We start from the raw sequence: 22145 nt of genomic DNA, 5'->3' as shown, positions 1-22145 counted from the left end.
GGTGAATTCCTCGTTTCTCCCCATTTCTTGAATATAATTGAGGAGTTTCAAGGAATGGGAAGTTACGTGGTTATGTCCCTCTAAAAACACGTTCCTACTCCAACGTTGACAAAACATGCTTAAGCGACGTATAACATGCATTTAAAGATCAGCCCGAGGGGAGCACGTGCACCAGCCGCAGAGAACACAACCAACTGTCCATCCCTGGAGTGCTCAAACACTAGTATGAAGTCCCAGGTGTGTTTTAACAGCGTACACTGTGCAGCATCCTCCTCTGGCTGAAACTTGTTGTAGACGCAGCATTTTTCGAGTCATCAATGGGCGCGTCCTTCGTATCACAGGTCCGGGTTAGAATAGGTCTTCAGCAACCCAGGCTGACTGTAAAAGGTGACCCGTGAAGGTCCGGGGTAGAAGAGGTCTTCAGCAACCCAGGCTGGCTGTAAAAGGCGACCCGTGAAGGTTCGGGTTAGAATAGGTCTTCAGCAACCCAGGCTGGCTGTAAAATGCGACTCGTGAAGGTCCGGGTTAGAATAGGTCTTCAGCAACCCAACCTGGCTGTAAAAGGCGACAATGCTTGACGTAAGAGGCGACTAACGGGATCGGGTGGTCAGGCTCGCCGACTTGGTTGATGGATGTCATCGTATCCCAATTGCGCAGATCGATACTCATGATGTCATTCACTGGATTGTCTGGTCCAGACTCGAATATTTACAGACCGCCGTCATATAGCTGGAATAATTCTGAGTGCGGCGTTAAACAACATACAATCAAACAAATCTTATCACCCGCTCGGGCGTCCTGTCGAGTCGGAGCGGTTACATTATCGACATTGTGTGAAATGTGGCTGGCCCACAGACTGATCTGTCCTTAACATGGGTATAGACACCCGGTGTCATCCCAGATTATCCCATAACAGGGCTTGATCTTCAATCGCCAGCAGTGGTTTATTCGCAGTGGGGTTGTTTTTTTTCACCTAATCTGATTGGCTGCCTGAGAGTGGAGGGTTTTGTCATCGTGTTTTGATTGGCTGGCTAAAAATAATTGACGGCACTGTTTTCGGATCGGGGATACCCGAGGTCGTCTAGTACAGGAAATCCCATGCAGGCAAAACATTACCGTAGTGACAATGCTTCCATTGCCGAAAGTTGATGACCGAAGGAAAGTTTGTGGGGGAAGAAGGGGTATGATATATGGAGATATATCACAGAATGTCGGCTTCCCAATGTACCATATTCAGTTGCAGAATGAGAAGACGGTAACCGAAGCGAGATACCGCATCGATATTACGGGACCAGGGGAGCAACTCCGGTACATTCTTTACTGGGCGTTTTCAAGGCTAATAACAAAGCTCATGAAACAGTTAATTAATTCATGTAAAACTACCGATGAAATAGTGAAACAAACCATATTGTTTGGTATTTTTAAAAAACAACAACTGTCAACCACATAAGAAATGTCACGTTTCAACAAAGTTTTGATTTAGAGCCGATCGATCAAAAACATATTTCATAGATCTATTAAATTAATCGAGACTTAAATTTCATATTTTAAGAAAATAAACACTCAGATAATTTGGATCTAGAGCAATACTCAATTTTAATGCAGGAAACGATCAATCTTTGCTGGACGGACCGTACATCTCACGACCAAGATGTTTTGCAACCACAGCAGTTGTTTCCCCTTTCAACAGGTGGAGTTTACCAAGATCAATATAATTAATGTATTTTGGCATATAATTATTTGGTATTTTTTAAACGTTAAGACTTCAATTATTTAAACATACTATCCCAGGACAATTAAGAAACTCATTATGAAAAAAACAACATTACCCCGTTCAAACTTGAATATATTAAGTCATACCTAAATCTAAATAAACTCCAGAAAGTAATATATGTATTTATATTTTTTCTTAACTATTTTGATTTATTATAGGGAGCAGACAAAATGATGAAGATAAAGATGGTGGGCACCAATCAACCTTTTTTAGGTATTATTTTCAAAAGCAATATTCTTTTTTTTTCAACAATGATGTACATTTATGCATCTTAAAATATATTGTGTATTTTAAATAGGATGAAATAATCTCAAAATTAATTTCTTATTATAAGTATTAGGTAGAAACTCAATATCACAGTCAATTATTTTCAGAATTTACAGACAATACAGAGTATTAAGACATGTAGAATTAGGTTTGTCTCAAGTATATTCTTTAAACCAAAGATTTATTATTTACCATGATCACTGAAAAAACCCACTTCTTTAGAAATGCATTAGGAATGTCTAATTTTAATTTAAATACTTTTTGCCAAAAAAAAATCACATATGAACAGGTCACTCAAATACATATTTATTATTATGTCTTGTTTTCATGAAGATAAAAAGAATGTTTAAGAACATGTTAATTTTAAACTACCTTATCAGTAAGTCTTAATTCTAATCTGATAAAATAATAAAAGAATAGAGTTTGGAGGTAACTGTTGCAGTAAAATTACAATGTAAAGTTACAAGGGTATTAAAATGCAAATATTTGTAGAACTACTGAAATGATAATTTATTGTTTACATACTATCCTATGTATTTATGTTTCACACACAAAAAATTATTGTGCTTGTCAAATTCACATTGTTTCTTGTCATTCACAAATATGGGGAAATTAGATGACTCATTTAGTAACATTTGGTGTCATGATGTTGAATATTATGTTCAAAAGAAAAATTGTCAACTGAAAAGGGTTTTTTTATATCATAAAAACACATGGGCTCACAATGTTCAGGAACAAAAAAAATGTAAAAAAGATGACATGAAATATTCATCATTTTACACATTAAATTATTCACAGAAAAACTACTTTTAAAGAGGTAAATTCGTCCAAAAAATTACAATCCATTGAAGGATTATGAGAAGATGTAATCAGCTGATCAGTTGCCTGAGTTGGTAATATTATAAAATCTTGCCTGATCAATCCTGCTGACAGTTCCTTTGGGCACTTGTTTTTCGTTAACAATAGTTCACAATATACAAGACAATATATAATTTCCACTTAATTGGGTTTATAACATTTGTTTCTAGCGAACAAATAAACGAATAACGTATTTACATACACTAAAAAGTGGGCCTATTTAGTGTTGCGCATTGAAAATGATAGTCACGGCGAGACGAATGCAAATAAAGTTATGGGCCGAGTAATCCAAAACCATTAACAAATATCAAATCACATTACTAATTCTCAAAACGTTACCCCCATCAGCTTTTAATAGTTAACAAAAAACATAACACGAATGCTAACAAGTGGCTTGCCTGTCACGGAAACTTCGTGTGAGTTGTCTTCGCTAGAACCTTTTTACCTGTTTATGTTACAGTTGTCTTACTGAGCGTATTCGAAAACGAGGCTGGGGGGAATCCCGAGTGGTTTCTAAACACGGGAAATCTTCAACTACGATCTCGACTTTTTATGGCATATTGTTATGGGAGAAAAAGGATTAACCAATGTGTTCGGTTGTTACCGAAAAATCTGCACACGAGTGATTAATCTGTCACGATTAGAACGAGGCTTTGGTTAATCCTCTATTTCTACCATGAATTTGGAAATTACTCCATTCTGATTGGTCAATCAGAGGATATTAAATCACAATAAACCTGCTCTGGTTGAAACAGCTGGTTTGACGGCTGCATCACCGCGGAAGCTAATATTCATAGAATAGTACTATTTTCAGTCATTGTCGGTAGGCATATTTGAATAACTATATCTACAATTACCGGTTACAAAATGCACAGATGCGGTTACTACAATATTCAAAGGATGTGTGACAATACATTTCGTGCAGAAAAACACGACAGAAATCAACAAAGGGAATGTATTTACGTTTTGGAGACAACAGAGAGCTTGAAATTTTGGCGCTTTTCTATATACGACTGTGACGTCATATCTTTAGCGTCACAATGACGTCATAATGGTGACGTGCGATGTAGAGCGAAAGCCTTGCAAAGCTTGCTTTGTTTTCTTTAGGGATGCCCACCTCATGTTAGCTTACCAAGTTGCCGTGCTTATATGCTTTCAATGCCTGTCATATGTTCTAGTGAAGTATTACAGTGTAAACAAACTGCTTGAGTATATACAACACCATATTTTGTTCGGTGATTCTGTAATGCAGATCGATAACCCACTCAAAACACTGAACTCAACCCTTGCCGCTTCACTCAGTATATTTGCTAACACCAAAGAGTTCGCATTTCTTTTAGTCATGGTAGAATGGAGATAAACATACTGTGTTTTCAATGTAGAGCTAAATTTAACATTTGAAACCTCACGCTGCGCGTTCGGTTCCAAATTCAATTTAGCGGGGTTAAATCTACAGGTAACCTAGCTCTACATTGAAAACACAGTATGTTTATCTCCTAATTGATCACTCGTGATGCTTCAGATTGTTGATAAAAAAATTGTCTGCCATAGACATTGTTGCAATCTGGTTTTTATTACATATTTTGGCTCGTAGTTTTATTTAATGAAATATATACATCTGATAAACTAACCAAGTGTTTCAATCTACCCATGTAAGTGTCGTGACACTATATGTCTATTAATATGTTTAAGAACAAATCGATGCGGGCACAGCTTGGTATGAAAAGATCTGGGAGTGTGTTATCATATGGGGCATAGTTCGACTTTTTTTCAGAAAACAGGCCGACATTTTGCTTCATTCGTGATAACAGAGTTAATAAACCGCGAGGAGGGCAACAGGAGTGGTGTTTAATCCCTGGAGTGTTCTATGGTACGATAACAACGACCACAAGTTGTGTAACGCGTGGCTATCTTATACTGACTATTAAACCATGTTTACTAAAATAGGATCGGATTGTGTACAAAAAACTAATTTCTTACGTTTTGAGACAAGCCGGGTTTTCGGCCTTGCGAGTGAATTAGGAGAATAGGAATTTGGAATCCGGGTAGAAATATTTCAGCACAGCAAGCATACCAAGAGACGATGTCCTACTTATGCTAATGTGTACAATTGAGAAGAGCAGGTATATACTGGAGCTATAGCGAATTGAGCCTAAACGACGCGATGCTGACGTACCGTCGGTTTGAACTTTTCTAAGCCAGGCCAGATACCATGACGAACCATCCCATTGGAAATGCGGTTGCATCTGTCTTAAACGTGACCTTTGCTGTACAGTGGGTGGTTGTCTTAGGTGTTAGTATTTTGAACACTTCAGGTCTGTTTATGTCTGTGTGTGACAAACAATGATGTGTTGGCATGGTTACGCTTCCAACACAATGTCACTTTTGTAGTTAGCTACGGCTGGTAAGTCTGACTGTTATAGTGTGCGTAGCAATCTTTTTGCTGAAATGAAACGATTTAACGTTTACATGAAACTAATGGCAATGTCCGAAAAATTCCCTTTTCAGAAGGTATGTAGTGTGTGAGTGAGTATGTTTTACGCCCCTTTTAGCAATATCACGGCGGGGGACACCAGAAATGGGCTTCACACATTGTACCCATGTGGGGAATCGAACCCAGGTCTTCGGCGTGACGAGCGAACGCTTTAACCACTAGGCTACCCGACCGCCCTCAGAAGGTATGCTGATGGTACTTACAGACACCGACTAACGATGTCATGGCTGTCTGATGTCATGGCCGACTGGTGGTGTCATGCCTTAGTGATCATGTCAAGGCTCACTGTCATGGCATACTGATATCATCACTTTTTATTGTGATATCACCTTACTGACGGCGTCCTGCGTAACTGATGATATCCTGGCTTATTGGTGATGTCATGCCATACGGATGATGTCATGCCTCACGGGTGATGCCATACGGGTGATGCCATACGGGTGATGCCATATGGGTGATGACATGTGAAGATTAACTCATTGATGACCCCATTCATGTTAATGAGTTCTAAATTGTCATTGAACGGTCCCCTGAACCAAGTCAGCGAGCCTGACCACCCGATCCCGTTAGTCGCCTCTTACGACAAGCACAGTCGCCTTTTACGGCAAGCATGGGTTGCTGAAGACCTATTCTACCCCGGAATCTTGGTTGAACAAGTACCAGTCGGAGGTTTCACTGTTCAGACCATACAATGAAACCTTGTTAGTCTGGACCTCGTTATAGTGGACACTGTCAGTCAGGAGGTTTCACAGTTCAGGCCATACAATGAAACCTTGTTAGTCTAGACTTCGTTATTCTGGACACTGTCAGTCAAGAAGGTTTCACAGTTCAGACCATACAATGAAACCTTGTTAGTCTGGACCTCGTTATAGTGGACACTGTCAGTCAGGAGGTTTCACAGTTCAGGTCATACAATGAAACCTTGTTAGTCTAGACTTCGTTATACTGGACACTACCAGTCTGGAGGTTTTCCAGTTCAGGCATACAATGAAACCTTGTTAGTCCGGACCCCGTTATACTAGACACTGCCAGTCAGGAGGTTTCACGTTCAGACAATACAATGAAACCTTGTTAGTCTGGACACCGTTATACTGAACACAGTCAGTCAAGAGGTTTCACAGTTCAGACCATACAATGAAACCTTGTTAGTCTGGACACCGTTATACTGGACACAGTCAGTCAGGAGGTTTCACAGTACAGGTCATACAATGAAACATCCGACTCTAACTAAATCGTCCTTCTTACTTCATACAGATGTTGGCGGGGAGCCTGCTGGTTACAGCGTTGGTTAGTCACGCGGAAAGCCCGAGCTGCTGAAAGCGTCGTAAAACCACACTCACTTACTCGTACATACTTAGTCAAGAGAACCCCCCAGCACAATTACAGTGTTATCACGCTTCACGTTGTTTCATTGCACAGGCTATTGTTTGGAGTGTCCGAAATGCCATTTTGCACGCAACACCAATGAATGTGTGCGCCATAATGAGACCTGCAGTAACTTTGAAGACGTAAGTAGCCGCTTTTATATCTGTACAACCATATATAACGCCTCGGCTTACACTATCATCCTTAAAGTCTTTGAAAGGCAGTTAAAGGTGATATACATAAGGAAGATAATTTATGGATATCAACTTTATTATGAGGAACACAACGTTTCGGAGTATAATTATGCTTACGTCTTAATCGCGGCTTATTGCTTTGATCCTTGTCGGTGTCAATTATGTCGCTGGCTTCCATTTGTCCTTTGCTATTTCTATTGTTTCACCTATCAGTGCTAATCACCCCCGGCCTCCCGTTTACCTATAAGTGCTAATTACCCCCGGCCTCCCTTTTACCTATCAGTGCTAATTACCCCCGGCCTAACGTTTGCCATTGTCCAATTCCAATTACCAATCAGTGATAATTTAGTCCTGGCTTCCAGTTGTCCATAACTGTCAGCGCTAATGACTGCAAAGTGTTGGCTTCCATTCTCTATTGTTCATCACCTATCAGCGCCAATTATCTGTTGGCTTCCCTTGTTAGGTTTCCACCTTTGTTACCTCATTACTTTTGTTGTTCTTACATGTACATATATATCCTCTCTGTCTCACAACATTCATCTATTCCAAATCTCAAAATTCCCAAATTCTATATAAGCAACCCCTAAAGCCCCTTCTTGGGTTGCACACACCACTTTCGCCCCTTTCGGAAACACATGAAATGGCCTGGCCGGGCCGGTGTGCGAAATACGCATCAGTCGGAAAGCGCACGTTGAATCTCCAAAGTAAGTAAGTAAGTGAGAACATTCATTTACCTGATAAAGGAGTAAGCATGTACTCCGAAACGTTGTTGTGCTCATAATAAAGAAGTTAACATCCATAAATTCTCTTATAAAATAATCATTAACGACTAAAGTCAGAATATAATATTGTGGTTCAGATGTACGCAAAGTGGGCACGCCGAGTTTTGCGTTCATAACGTCATAAACCCTGAGTGAGTGAGTGAGTTAAAGTTTAACGTCGCATCGGCATTATTTCAGCCATATAGCGACGAGATATAACTCTGAGAAATATTGAAGTCCGTTCTTACAAGTATTGATTGACGGGACGGCCGGTTGTGTTGTTCTCCGATTGCAGGAGTGTATCGGCAAAGTGGACGAGTGGAAGATCTCTATGGGATGCGGAACAGCAAAGGTAGGCTGACTGAGTTAATCTGAAAATAAACATAGGTCATTAATATTGCGCATATTGCCACACCACACAGCGGCATGCTCAAAGCGCTACTATTACCCGGGTCACTGGATCAGTGTGTATTCAACAATAATTCTCAGCTCCCTGGAGAGTATACAACCCTAGCTGCCTAGCTGCGGCGCTAGAAAGTTAACAATCACATTGTCATCTCATCCTACCGGGTACCCACTCACTGCTGGGTGAGCAGAAGCAAATTTCTAACAAAGTCACTTGCCCAAGTCACCACATGTGGTACATGTGCTTCAGTGTGGGGCAGGACCGAAGCCCAAGAAACTCTCAGGATTCAAGCTGCATAACATGGTCACCCATCCAACTACTCCCCGAGACCGACGCTGCTTTAATTCACCCGATTTGTGACCTATGCACTGCGCATAAGACCACGTGCCACCACCAAACATAAAAAAAACTTGAAAAACTTGATTAATATCATGAGCAAAGCCCCACGAAGTCGGGGTCTGATGACACATAATCAACCAGGTCTCCGAGTCTGACAACCCGATCCATGTATATTTTCAAGATTGGAAAGAGAGCGTTGTAGACAAGTAAATATTTACTGACATCTGGAAAAATTGACTAATTCTTCACGCATGAACTAGTTGAAGGATGCGTATATGTTAAAAACTTGGTATGACAACAGATGAATCCAGTTTCAAACTAAAATCAACATAACATTTGTCAACATGTTCCTACTTGCAATAGCCTATGTTGTTGATCCAGACTTACCGTCAACGTTCAGCGGAAGAACAGGTAGCTGACATGTCAAGCTTGTCTGAAGACTAAACAGTTTAAGAACAATGTATGACATCTGTCACTGATCATGTGTGCCAGACTGGATTATTTACATGCATTATGTTGAAATAAATACAATATTGCTGACTGCGCCGTAAACCTCACTCACTCAGTTACTGAATCACTCACCCGCCTACCCACCCTCTTACCAACTTGTCCATCCACTCATCCAACCACTCACTCACTCATCCACCCACTCACCCATGCACTTACCCGCTAACACATCCACTCACCTACTCATTCATCCACACACCCACTCAACTACCCCCTCATCCGCAAACACATCGACTCACCCACTCATCCATCCACTCACCCGCTAATACATCCACTCACCCACTCATCCATCCACTCACCCGCAAACACACCCACTCATCCATCCACTCACCCGCTAACACATCCACTCACCCACTCATACATCTACTCACCCATCCACTCACCCGCTAACACATCCACTCACCCGGTCTAAATCCACTCACCCACTCATTGATCCACTCAACCACCCACTCATATTCAAAACATGGTCATTGTTTCAGAGGTGCGCTTATGAAGCTCTCCAGGCCAATGTGGACTGTCGGGGCACCAATGCACTAGGGGCAAATGACAAATGCGTCGTGTGCTGCACGGGGGACACGTGCTTCCAGCGGCTCGACCACGTGCAGAAAGGTGAAGGATGACATAATTTGTTTTAAAGACCAAAAAGCAAATAAACATGAATTCCATGTGGGACGAATCATATTTTTAAAGACCAAACCAGCGTACGAACTATTGTATTCATGAGTCCGTCCGTGAAAACAATTAATAAAGGACTATATCCCTCCATCATCCAGGGACAATGTGTGGCATCCAGCTCTCTGAAACCATTTCCCGTTTTAAAAAAAATCCTCTGCGTGTTAATAAAGTATAAACAAAGACGGGAAGTAACCATGCCTGCAATTTTGTTTAACGTCTTGTGTTTTAAACTCTCAACACTGATACAGAAATCGTTGCACCACGAATATATCAAAAACGATTAGCTCAACACATATAACAATGTCAGTAAGTTTCCTTTTTCTTCCAACCGACTGCTACGTCTGAGGCATGGAGATGAGAAACACAAAATATAATCTGGATGGCCTTAAAAAAAATATGAATCTATACATCAAAAAGTAATGGAAATGTAGATTTGATGGATCCTCCAAACAATGCACCACTCACTCACCACTCACCACTCACCCAGTCACTCACTCTTGTTTCAGCACTCGATCTGGTGCCCAAGGTTCTTCACTGTCCAATTTGCAATGACGAGGCGGATCCCCAGAACTGTCTTGATAATATACAACCCTGCCACGCTTCTTCCCTGGTACTGTCTGGATAATAAATAACCCTGCCATGCTAATTCCATGGTACTGTCGAGATAATATACAACCCTGCCATGCTAATTCCATGGTACAGTCTGGATAATATACAACCCTGCCACGCTAATTGCCTGGTACAGTCCAGATAATATACAACCCTGCCATGCTAATTCATTGGTACTGTCTAGATCATATACAACCCTGCTATGTTAATTCATTGGTACTGTCTAGATCATATACAACCCTGCCATGCTAATTCATTGGTACTGTCTAGATCATATACAACCCTGCCATGCTAATTGCCTGGTACTGTCTAGATAATATACAACCCTGCCATGCTAATTCCATGGTACTGTCGAGATAATATACAACCCTGCCATGCTAATTGCCTGGGACTGTCCAGATAATATACAACCCTGCCATGCTAATGCCCTGGTACTGTCTTGATAATATACAACCCTGCTATGTTAATTCATTGGTACTGTCTAGATCATATACATCAGTGCCGTGCTAATTCCCTGGTACTGTCTGGATAATATACAACCCTGCCATGCTAATTCCCTGGTACTGTCCAGATAATATACAACCCTGCCGTGCTAATTGCCTGGGACTGTCTAGATAATATACAACCCTGTCATGCAAATTCCCTGGTACTGCCCAGATAATATACAACCCTGCCATGCTAATTCCCTGGTACTGTCCAGATCATATACAACCCTGCCATGCTAAGTCCCTGGTACTGTCTGGATAATATACAACCCTGCCGTGCTAATTGCCTGGTACTGTCCAGATAATATACAACCCTGCCATGCTAATTGCCTGGTACAGTCCAGATAACATACAACCCTGCCGTGCTAATTGCCTGGTACTGTCTGGATAATATACAACCCTGCCATGCTAATTCCCTAGTACTGTCCAGATAATATACAACCCTGCCATGCTAATTCCCTGGTACTGTCTAGATAATATACAACCCTGCCATGCTAATTCCCTGGTACTGTCTAGATAATATACAACCCTGCCATGCTAATTCCCTGGTACTGTCCAGATAATATACAACCCTGCCACGCTAATTGCCTGGTACAGTCCAGATAATATACAAGCCTGCCATGCTAATTCATTGGTACTGTCTAGATCATATACAACCCTGCTATGTTAATTCATTGGTACTGTCTAGATCATATACAACCCTGCCATGCTAATTCATTGGTACTGTCTAGATCATATACAACCCTGCCATGCTAATTCATTGGTACAGTCCAGATAATATACAACCCTGCCATGCTAATTCCCTGGTACTGTCTGGATAATATACAACCCTGCCATGCTAATTCCCTGGTACTGTCTAGATAATATACAACCCTGCCATGCTAATTGCCTGGTACTGTCCAGATAATATACAACCCTGCCACGCTAATTGCCTGGTACAGTCCAGATAATATACAAGCCTGCCATGCTAATTCATTGGTACTGTCTAGATCATATACAACCCTGCTATGTTAATTCATTGGTACTGTCTAGATCATATACAACCCTGCCATGCTAATTCATTGGTACTGTCTAGATCATATACAACCCTGCCATGCTAATTCATTGGTACAGTCCAGATAATATACAACCCTGCCATGCTAATTCCCTGGTACTGTCTAGATCATATACAAATCTGCCGTGCTAATTGCCTGGTACTGTCCAGATAATATACAACCCTGCCATGCTAATTCATTGGTACTGTCTAGATCATATACAACCCTGCCACGCTAATTGCCTGGTACAGTCCAGTTAATATACAACCCTGCCATGCTAATTCATTGGTACTGTCTAGATCATATACAACCCTGCTATGTTAATTCATTGGTACTGTCTAGATCATATACAACCCTGCCATGCTAATTCATTGGTACTGTCTAGATCATATACAACCCTGCCACGCTAATTGCCTGGTACAGTCCAGTTAATATACAACCCTGCCATGCTAATTCATTGGTACTGTCTAGATCATATACAACCCTGCTATGTTAATTCATTGGTACTGTCTAGATCATATACAACCCTGCCATGCTAATTCATTGGTACTGTCTAGATCATATACAACCCTGCCATGCTAATTGCCTGGTACTGTCTAGATAATATACAACCCTGCCATGCTAATTCCATGGTACTGTCTGGATAATATACAAATCTGCCGTGCTAATTGCCTGGTACTGTCCAGATAATATACAACCCTGCCATGCTAAGTCCATGGTACTGTCTGGTTAATATACAACCCTGCCATGCTAATGCCCTGGTACTGTCTAGATAATATACAACCCTGCCATGCTAATTCCCTGGTACTGTCTGGATAATATACAACCCTGCCGTGCTAATTCCCTGGTACTGTCTGAAGCAGTGTGCAGAGCACGATATCAAGAACGCACCATTGCCGTTTTTACGGTGTGAACTGACCGCTCATTTGTCTGAAACCAGGCCATCGCTTGATTGGTTGGTTATCAGTAGCGACTACACCAGATGGTCGTATGTAATGTCGTGAAGTTGGCTTGAGGTACAGTCGTCATTTTGGAAACATTTCAGACAAATAGCCACTGGAGCATAACTGGCAACATGTTTCTTCTTACAGACATGTGAAGTAGTCAAGCAAAGGGGCCGGTACTCTTCCAAATGTGCAGTAAACAGCACGGTAAGAGCAGTAAACAGCACGGTAAGAACAGTCAAAAGCACGATAAGAGCAGTAAACAGCACGGTAAGAACAGTCAACAGCACGGTAACAGCAGTAAACAGCAGGGTAACAGCAGTAAACAGCATGGTAACAGCAGTAAACAGCATGGTAACAGCAGTAAACAGCAGGGTAAGAGCAGTAAACAACATGGTATGAGCAGTAAACAGCACGGTATGAGCAGTAAACAGCACGGTATGAGCAGTAAACAACATGGTATGAGCAGTAAACAGCACGGTATGAGCAGTAAACAGCATGGTATGAGCAGTACACAGCACGGTATGAGCAGTAAACAGCACGGTATGAGCAGTAAACAACATGGTATGAGCAGTAAACAGCACGGTATGAGCAGTAAACAGCACGGTATGAGCAGTAAACAGCATGGTATGAGCAGTAAACAGCACGGTATGAGCAGTAAACAGCACGGTATGAGCAGTAAACAGCATGGTATGAGCAGTAAACAGCACGGTATGAGCAGTAAACAGCACGGTATGAGCAGTAAACAACATTGTATGAGCAGTAAACAGCACGGTATGAGCAGTAAACAGCATGGTATGAGCAGTAAACAGCATGGTATGAGCAGTAAACAGCACGGTATGAGCAGTAAACAGCATGGTATGAGCAGTAAACAGCATGGTATGAGCAGTAAACAGCACGGTATGAGCAGTAAACAGCACGGTATGAGCAGTAAACAGCACGTCGACAGCAGTAAACAGCACGGTATGAGCAGAAACAGGACGGTATGAACAGTAAACAGCACGTCCACATCAGTAAACAGCACGTCAATAGCAGTAACCAGCACGTCAACAGCAGTAAACAGCATGGTATGTGCAGTAAACATCACGTCCACAGCAGTAAACAGAATGGTATGAGTAGTAAACAGCACGGTATGAGCAGTAAACAGCACGGTATGAGCACTAAACATCATGGTATGAGCAGTTAACAGCATGGTACGAGCAGTGAACAGCACGGTATGTGCAGTAAACAGCATGGTATGTGCATTAAACAGCACAGTGTGTATAGTAAACAGCACGGTATGAGTAGTAAACAGCATTGTATGAGCAGTAAACAGCACGTCCACAGCCGTAAACACCATGGTATGAGCTGTAAACAGCATGGTATGAGCAGTAAACAGCATGGTATGAGCAGTAAACACCATGGTATGTGCAGTAAACAGCACAGTATGAGCAGTAAACAGCATTGTATGAGCAGTAAACACCATGGTATGAGCAGTAAACAGAACAGTGTGAGCAGTAAACAGCACGGTATGAGCAGTAAACAGCATGGTATGTGCAGTAAACAGCATTGTATGAGCAGTAAACACCATGGTATGAGCAGTAAACACCATGGTATGTGCAGTAAACAGCACGGTATGAGCAGTAAACAGCATTGTATGAGCAGTAAACACCATGGTATGTGCAGTAAACAGCACGGTATGAGCAGTAAACACCATGGTATGAGCAGTAAACAGCACGTCCACAGCAGTAAACACCATGGTATGTGCAGTAAACAGCACGGTATGAGCAGTAAACAGCATTGTATGAGCAGTAAACACCATGGTATGTGCAGTAAACAGCACGGTATGAGCAGTAAACAGCATTGTATGAGCAGTAAACAGCATGGTATGTGCAGTAAACAGCATGGTATGAGCAGTAAACAGCATGGTATGAGCAGTAAACAGCACGATATGAGCAGTAAACAGCATTGTATGAGCAGTAAACAGCATTGTATGTGCAGTAAACAGCATGGTATGTGCAGTAAACAGCATTGTATGAGCAGTAAACAGCATTGTATGAGCAGTAAACAGCATTGTATGAGCAGTAAACAGCACGGTATGAGCAGTAAACAGCATGGTATGAGCAGTAAACAGCACGATATGAGCAGTAAACAGCATTGTATGAGCAGTAAACAGCATTGTATGTGCAGTAAACAGCATGGTATGTGCAGTAAACAGCATTGTATGAGCAGTAAACAGCATTGTATGAGCAGTAAACAGCATTGTATGAGCAGTAAACAGCATTGTATGAGCAGTAAACAGCATGGTATGTGCAGTAAACAGCACGGTATGAGCAGTAAACAGCAGGGTAAGAGCAGTAAACAGCATGGTATGTGCAGTAAACAGCACGGTATGAGCAGTAAACAGCATGGTATGAGCAGTAAACAGCATTGTATGAGCAGTAAACAGCATGGTATGTGCAGTAAACAGCATTGTATGAGCAGTAAACAGAACAGTGTGAGTAGTAAACAGCATGGTATGAGCAGTAAACAGCATGGTATGAGCAGTAAACAGCATTGTATGAGCAGTAAACACCACGTTCTCAGCAGTAAACAGCATGGTATGTGCAGTAAACAGCATGGTATGTGCAGTAAACAGCATTGTATGAGCAGTAAACACCACGTTCTCAGCAGTAAACAGCATGGTATGTGCAGTAAACAGCACGGTATGAGTAGTAAACAGCACGTCCACAGCAGTAAACAGCACGGTATGAGCAGTAAACGATACTGCTTAAAGCGGCATAAAACCATACTCACTCTCTCACTCTGATTAGTTCCCTTGTTGTCACGTCATCGTCTGTTACAGTGTATGCACGATCACAAGAGGCACCCTGGCACCCCTGATTGCCTCCACGACCCCCGCCTCTGCAGCGTGTGCTGCAACGACTTCTCCTGCCTGGAGTACATCCTGGGGGTGCCTCCGACCTCGCCATTCATTACCCCGGGGATTGTGCCAGGAGGACACAACTCTACCACCCCTACACCTGCAGCATCGTCCAATCCACTGACGGAGCCACCGTTGACGACGTGTCGGGACGACACTCTGTTCCCGTGTCATACTGCAGTAGGTGCCGCCTGTACCGACCCAGACATCTCCGTTAAGTTCTGCCCCCGTTCCTGTGGAGCCTGCCAAAGTACGTGATCATTTCCGCAGTTGCACTTTTTGATGTTACCCCCACACGACAAGCAATGCCGTCTGTTAATTTGTAAACGAGGAATATCTGTGTAACACTGTTTTCATTTGGTACGATTTGAGAAATTAGGTTGTATTGGTTGGGTAATCGAAATATTACAATAAATATTTTTTTCGATCTACCTGCTTATCGTTGTATACGATGAGGTATATAATATGAGGCCCAAAAGGATAGATGCGTGCGCATGAAAGGGGACAGGTGTGTTTGAGAAAATAATTCGTTTGTTCCTTGTTTTTCCCAGGTTCAACTTTTTAAACACACACAAAAAAGTTGCCGGATATTCTGAAAAAAACACAATAGTACATGTATTTGTAACTAAACTCACGGGCAAAAGAAACGCTGGTTTTATAAACGTTGACACAGTTTTGATCAAAACCTAAAACCATGATTCGATACCATATAAAAACATTCTCCCAAACGCTCCAATTATTTCCTTGGGGTCGTGGCGAATCTGCAGCACGTGATTTTCGGAGAAATACGTTTTTTCCCTCTTTTTGTAAAAAATGCATAAGGAAAATTTCGTGCTAGATTGAGGTATAAATTGTGCACAGAAACCTTCTGTAGCATTGAATCGTTTAGATTTCACCTACAAGAATGCCACGTTTGACGTCTGAGCAGCGAGAGAGAGCAATAGGAATGTTGCAGAAGGGTGAAACTCAGACCAGAGTTGCAGAAATCATGAACTTTCACAAAACCACCATCGAGAGACTGGTGAAACGTTTTAGAGATACTGGCCGGACATCAGACAAACCACGAAGTGGAAGACCACGAGTAACCACGCCCAACGAAGACCGCTATTTGCGTATGTTGCACCTACGTAACAGATTCCTCACTGTGACGTCATCAGCACAAAATGCATTCCAACACACCGTCAGCAGAAGGACTGTATCCCGACGTCTCCGCCATTTTGGTTTGAGAGCTTATCGACCTTTGAGGGGAATGACCTTGACCCGACAACATAGACTCAACAGATTGAGGTGGGCTCGTACAGTGCAACGCTGGCAAAGACGACATTGGGACAGAGTGCTGTTTACCAGTGAGAGTAGGTTCCAGGTTTTCAGTGCTGACGGCCGATTGCGAGTTTACCGGCGTAGAGGCGAACGTACGTCACGTTGCTGCGTTCAGGAAGTGCACCCCCATGGCGTTGACAGTGTGATGATCTGGGGCGGTATTTACGGTGACACCAAGACCGACCTGGTGTTTATAGATTGTAACCTCAACGCTAACGGCTATATCAACCAGGTCCTTACACCAGCCGTACTTCCATTCCTGCAGAATAATCCCAGAACACTGTTGCAACAGGATAACGCCACTCCACACTCTGCACGTGTTACAAGAGACTTTTTGAATGCAAACAACATACAAGTTCTCCCGTGGCCAGCCCGATCCCCTGATTTGAATTCAATAGAATACCTCTGGGACCATCTTGGGAGACGTATTCGGCAACGTCAGCATCCCCCACATGACAGACAGACCTTGACGCAGGCACTGCAAGAAGAGTGGCGTCTCATCACTCCAGCTATTGTGAGGAGACTGGTAACATCAGTACGACGTCGTGTCAGGGAGTGCATACGTGTTAGAGGTGGACACACTCGATATTGACGATTAATTGTGATTTTCAGGTGTGTTATTGTTTGACAACAAGAAAAGGAACATGATCGAATTATGGACATTCAAACACCTCTTCCAAAAATGCTCATAATTCCTGAACATATCATCATGTGGCTGTCAGAGTTCGTAAACCTTATGTCTATTGTTGTTTCTGTAAAATAAAATGATATCTGTTGACATAATTTTTCATATGTCTTTATTAGATGCGAATATTAGAAGCCAGCGTTTCTTTTGCCCGTGAGTTTACATGATATATAGTCAAATATCTATACTATCGACAAATGTAGAATCTTAACAGGTAGTGTCATAACATTACTATTGTTTCACAAAAAGCAATCAAATCCTAACAAATTTGAACAAAATATATCATCATAAGGAGTGAGTGAGTGAGTATGATTTTACGCCGCTTTTAGCAATATTCCAGCAATATCACGGCGGGGGACACCAGAAATGGGCTGCACACATTGTACCCATGTCGGGAATTGAACCCGGGTCTTCGGCGTGACGAGCGAACGCTTTAACCACAGGGCTACCCGACCGCCCCTCATCATAAAGAAACACATACATGCGAAAGTTCAATGCCACAGGCAATTTTTCAAAGGAGAAGATGTTTATTGAGCCAAAACTGCATTTGAATTTGAAAGAATTTAAGAGCATTGCATTACATTTTTAGCAGACTTGGCTTAGCGGTGGCCATAAGTAGGCTTTCTACATAGTAGCTGAGGCGGCCATATTTAAAATCTGACTTGAACCTCTTCAACAAGAAAGTGAGCTTCTATGAAAATGCTCACAGAGTGTAGAGCGCATTTCGGGAGAATTTAGTAGCGTTGTCAAAGTGCAAATGTCAAGTCAAAAATTGCAAACATCACAAAACACACACATGTTCATCCCCACAACTTTCCACACACATACTAAACTGCATTACATTTTGAAGGAAATTGGCTGAGTAATGGCCATTAATAGGCCATTCAATATGGCTGCTGGGGCGGCCATATTGAAAATGGCGTTCGCGCCTGTTCTCAAATTCCGGTGTCATCATTGGTGGGAACAAGCATGTGAATTTAAGCTTCATCAGTTCACTTGTTTTACACTGAATGGTAAATGGTGGATTTATTTAGGATTGTAGTTGATTTCACATCACATATTAAACCGTGCATATAGCATACAGGTGAAGCTAATACGCCGTGATAAAACTGACTGACTGACTGTTCAAATCTGCTTTAAGTTTAAATGGCAGTGTGGTATCGATTTTCTTGTGTTTCAGCGGCACCTACATCTGCTGTAACGATGCCTCCTACGGCAACGACACAGGCGTTAACTTCAGAGGCGGCAACAAAACTGGCTACCGCTACAGACGCGGCAACAACAACCTCGGCAATGACACAGGCGGCAACCACAGACGCGACAACTACACCAAGACGTACGTCTGACAAAAAAAGACAAACAGATGAGTGTATTCGTAGTTGAGGATTAAAGAACCATAGTACAAGTGTAGTTACACATGTTGTCTAGTGAGAGTTACAAACAGTTTACAATTCTTCCAGTATATTAGATACACATGTGAGATATTTGGCAAGTTAAATAAGAGAATGTGATTTGAAATGAGATTGAACAAATAGATATAACTCAGTGATCCATGTTGCCTTTTCTTTTTGGGAGTAACACATCCCCCATGCTGCCCTAAAAAAATGGTTTTCATCTTCGGGTATTTTACATATTTACATAATGCATCATCATTATTTAACTTTATAGTTCCGGGTGCCCGAGCTACTGCATCCCCTACTAAATTTGGTTAAATTCTTCTTTAACTAAATGATTCTATATCTAATAAATAATATTCACAGTCTAGAGGTGAGGTGAGGTGAAATGGGGTTTAACGTCGCGTCCAAGATTATTGCACTTATATAGCGACGTGCATGTACGTGTGTGTGTTTGTGTGGCTGCTTGTACTAGTCCGGACTAATGCCGATTTATAGTGCTAGCTCACTGAGATACCATGCCGCAGTTTAACATGAATACCCCACTCAGACACAGTATACTCCATGGTCTAATGGTAGAGCGTCCGCCCGAAGAGCGGAAGGTCCGGGGTTCGATCCCCGACCGCGTCATACCAAAAGACGTTAAAAGATGGTACTTGTTGTTACCCTGTCTGGCGCTCGGCATTAAGGGGCTAAAACAAGGACTGGTCGGCTTTGAGTCAGTATGCTGTGTCTGAGTGGGGTATTCATGTTAAACTGTGGCATGGTTTCTCAGTGAGCTAGCACTATAAATCGGCATCAGTCCGGACTAGTACAAGCAGCCACACACACACACACGTGCATGCACGTCGCTATATAAGTGCAATAATCTTGGACGCGACGTTAAACCCCATTTCACCTCACCTCCTGTGTACAATTTCAATATTTTCATAACAGTAAATCCCCAAATATCCAAAGCATATATCACAATAGGTACAATCTTCTTATCAAACATCTGAAAAGCAATCGGAACCGATATATCGTATTTCCTTATACGATATTTTATAGGAAAATGTGTTTTACTGGGTTGTTTGTAGGCCTTTATCCATACTGACTTTGGAGTCATGACCCAGACATCTATACACGTTGACAACTGTAATTGGTTTGTCATTGTTTGACAAATTTTCAAATTTACTCATTACTCCCCCCCCCCCCCCCCCCCCACACACACACACCACCCCTATATAAATACCTGGCCATGAAATGAACTATTAAATTGGGTAGTGATTTCATTGTTGAACAACGAGAATAATATAGGGCTAAGAGCACTGCCTTGTCTTACAACACAGGCACTCTCGAAAAATGTAGTTTCTTTCCACCGGTACGGTTGATTGAACATTTTTATACATACTCTTTACAATCTTAAAGTGTTTGTTATGAACTCCATTCTGCAGCATGGAGTATAGCAGCTTAACCATATCAAATACCTTTATGAAATCACTAATTCCACATCAAACTTTTCCTTTTTTTCTGGTGATGACTTTCGGATGACACTTTGTAATATATAGATACTGTCCACTGTTGAAAGGTCCTTTCCAGGATTGTGGAAAGTGTCCAGCGTTTAATATGTAATTTTAAATAATCACAAGATAAGGAAGAGAATAAAGGTTCAGCTGACTTTAAAATCTCCATCTCCATATTCACCTGGCAATTTACCTGAGTTGGGGTTATGGATGGAGTCTAGTCCCTAATCCCACTAGCTAAGAAGGTGGGCCAGTCGTCTAAGGCGCAGCGATTCGCTGTGCAGAGTTGCGTCCCTTGGACACGCCAGAAACCTATGATTGTGGGTTCGAATCCCGGTTCGCCCCAATTATGTTTCTAGGTTTGTCAGCACCATACCCATGCACGTAGCTTTTACTAAAGTGGTAAACGTCTGAGACCTGCATTACTTCGGGCTTTCCTCCCACATTAAGCTGACACGCCGTAATATAACTGAAATACTGTTAAAAGCGGCGTTAAACCCAACCCACTCACTCACTAATAGTTGTTTGAAGTTAGTCATTCAAGAATATGAAAATCAGCTAGTTTCTTTGGCACCTTTACTCGAATACTTCTTTATCAGTTTCCATAACATTGTACAGCATCTTTTATTAGCTGCTTCATTTATGTATGATACAACTGATGTTATCTCTAATTGATGTTATCTACCTGATTGCCTTGACATAAGGTTTTACATAATGACCTTGGGATTCTATCCTTGTTAGTTGCCCTCATGCCTGATATCTTCTTAAGGTGTTCAGCAAGTTGTATTTGTGGTTTGCTACCTTCACATTCTTTGTCAAACCGACCCGTGAAGATCCGGGGTAGAATATGTCTTCAGCAACCCATGCTTGCCGTAAAAGGTGACTATGCTTGTCGTAAAAGGCGACTAACGGGATCGGGTTGTCAGGCTCGCTGACTTGGTTAATGCATGTCATCGATCCCAATTGCGTGGATAGATGCTCATGATATTAATCACTGGATTGTCTGGTCCAGACTCGATTATTTACAGACCGCCGTCATATAGCTGGAATATTGCTGAGTGCGGCGTTAAACAACAAACCAACCAACCAACCTTGTCAAACCAGTCTAATCGTTGTCGTGGTCTGTTATTGTTTGTAACTAGCTTCCTTTCACCACATATCTGCGTCACTTGTTGTAGGGTCGAAGTTGCTGGATTAATATTTTTGTGTGGTGGGACAAAATCTTCAAATGTCTTCAGCATACCGTTCTCGTTCGTTTCTCCATCTACATCTTGTTCTCCGTTTACATTGTGCATAATCAGGTGTCAATGATGTTACTGCCATTTTGATGATATCTTTTACTGGCATAGAAATTGGAAGATGATCTGATTCAATAAACGATAAAACTTCGAACTTTTTAATGTGAGGGTACAAAGTTTCGGATATACAAATGTAATAAGGTGTACAAATGTAATAAGTTAAAAGTAGTATATAATGTGGAGGTCCAGCGCCTTCCGTGGAAGGCGCCCTATGAATATTCATTAGCCTAGTGTTATGAGAAAAGACATGCATGACGTCACAATGAGAACGGCGTCATTATGCATGCATGTTAAGAATGTGAAGAATGCGGCCTTTGTTAAAATGTCATAGT

At 41.8% G+C, this 22145-nt stretch overlaps 1 protein-coding gene across 1 annotated transcript in view; it reads left to right on the top strand.

Annotated features, from left to right (window-relative positions):
• The window catches only part of LOC139459327 (mucin-5AC-like), a 45783-nt gene that overhangs the window by 704 nt on the left and 22934 nt on the right, over nt 1-22145 (top strand). The window contains exons 2-8 of the mRNA XM_071240783.1: nt 6813-6901; nt 8009-8065; nt 9445-9574; nt 10147-10250; nt 12860-12919; nt 15537-15864; nt 18800-18955. Of these exons, the coding sequence (XP_071096884.1) occupies nt 6813-6901; nt 8009-8065; nt 9445-9574; nt 10147-10250; nt 12860-12919; nt 15537-15864; nt 18800-18955 (924 nt within the window). The remainder of the gene's footprint in view (nt 1-6812; nt 6902-8008; nt 8066-9444; nt 9575-10146; nt 10251-12859; nt 12920-15536; nt 15865-18799; nt 18956-22145) is intronic.

This window comes from Haliotis cracherodii, unplaced genomic scaffold (genome assembly GCF_022045235.1).
Source record: "Haliotis cracherodii isolate W230 unplaced genomic scaffold, xgHalCrac1.p SCAF_13, whole genome shotgun sequence".
Taxonomy (NCBI): domain Eukaryota; kingdom Metazoa; phylum Mollusca; class Gastropoda; order Lepetellida; family Haliotidae; genus Haliotis; species Haliotis cracherodii.
The sequence above is the reverse complement of the archived record's forward strand: the minus strand, read 5'-3'. Positions and strand labels throughout refer to the sequence as shown.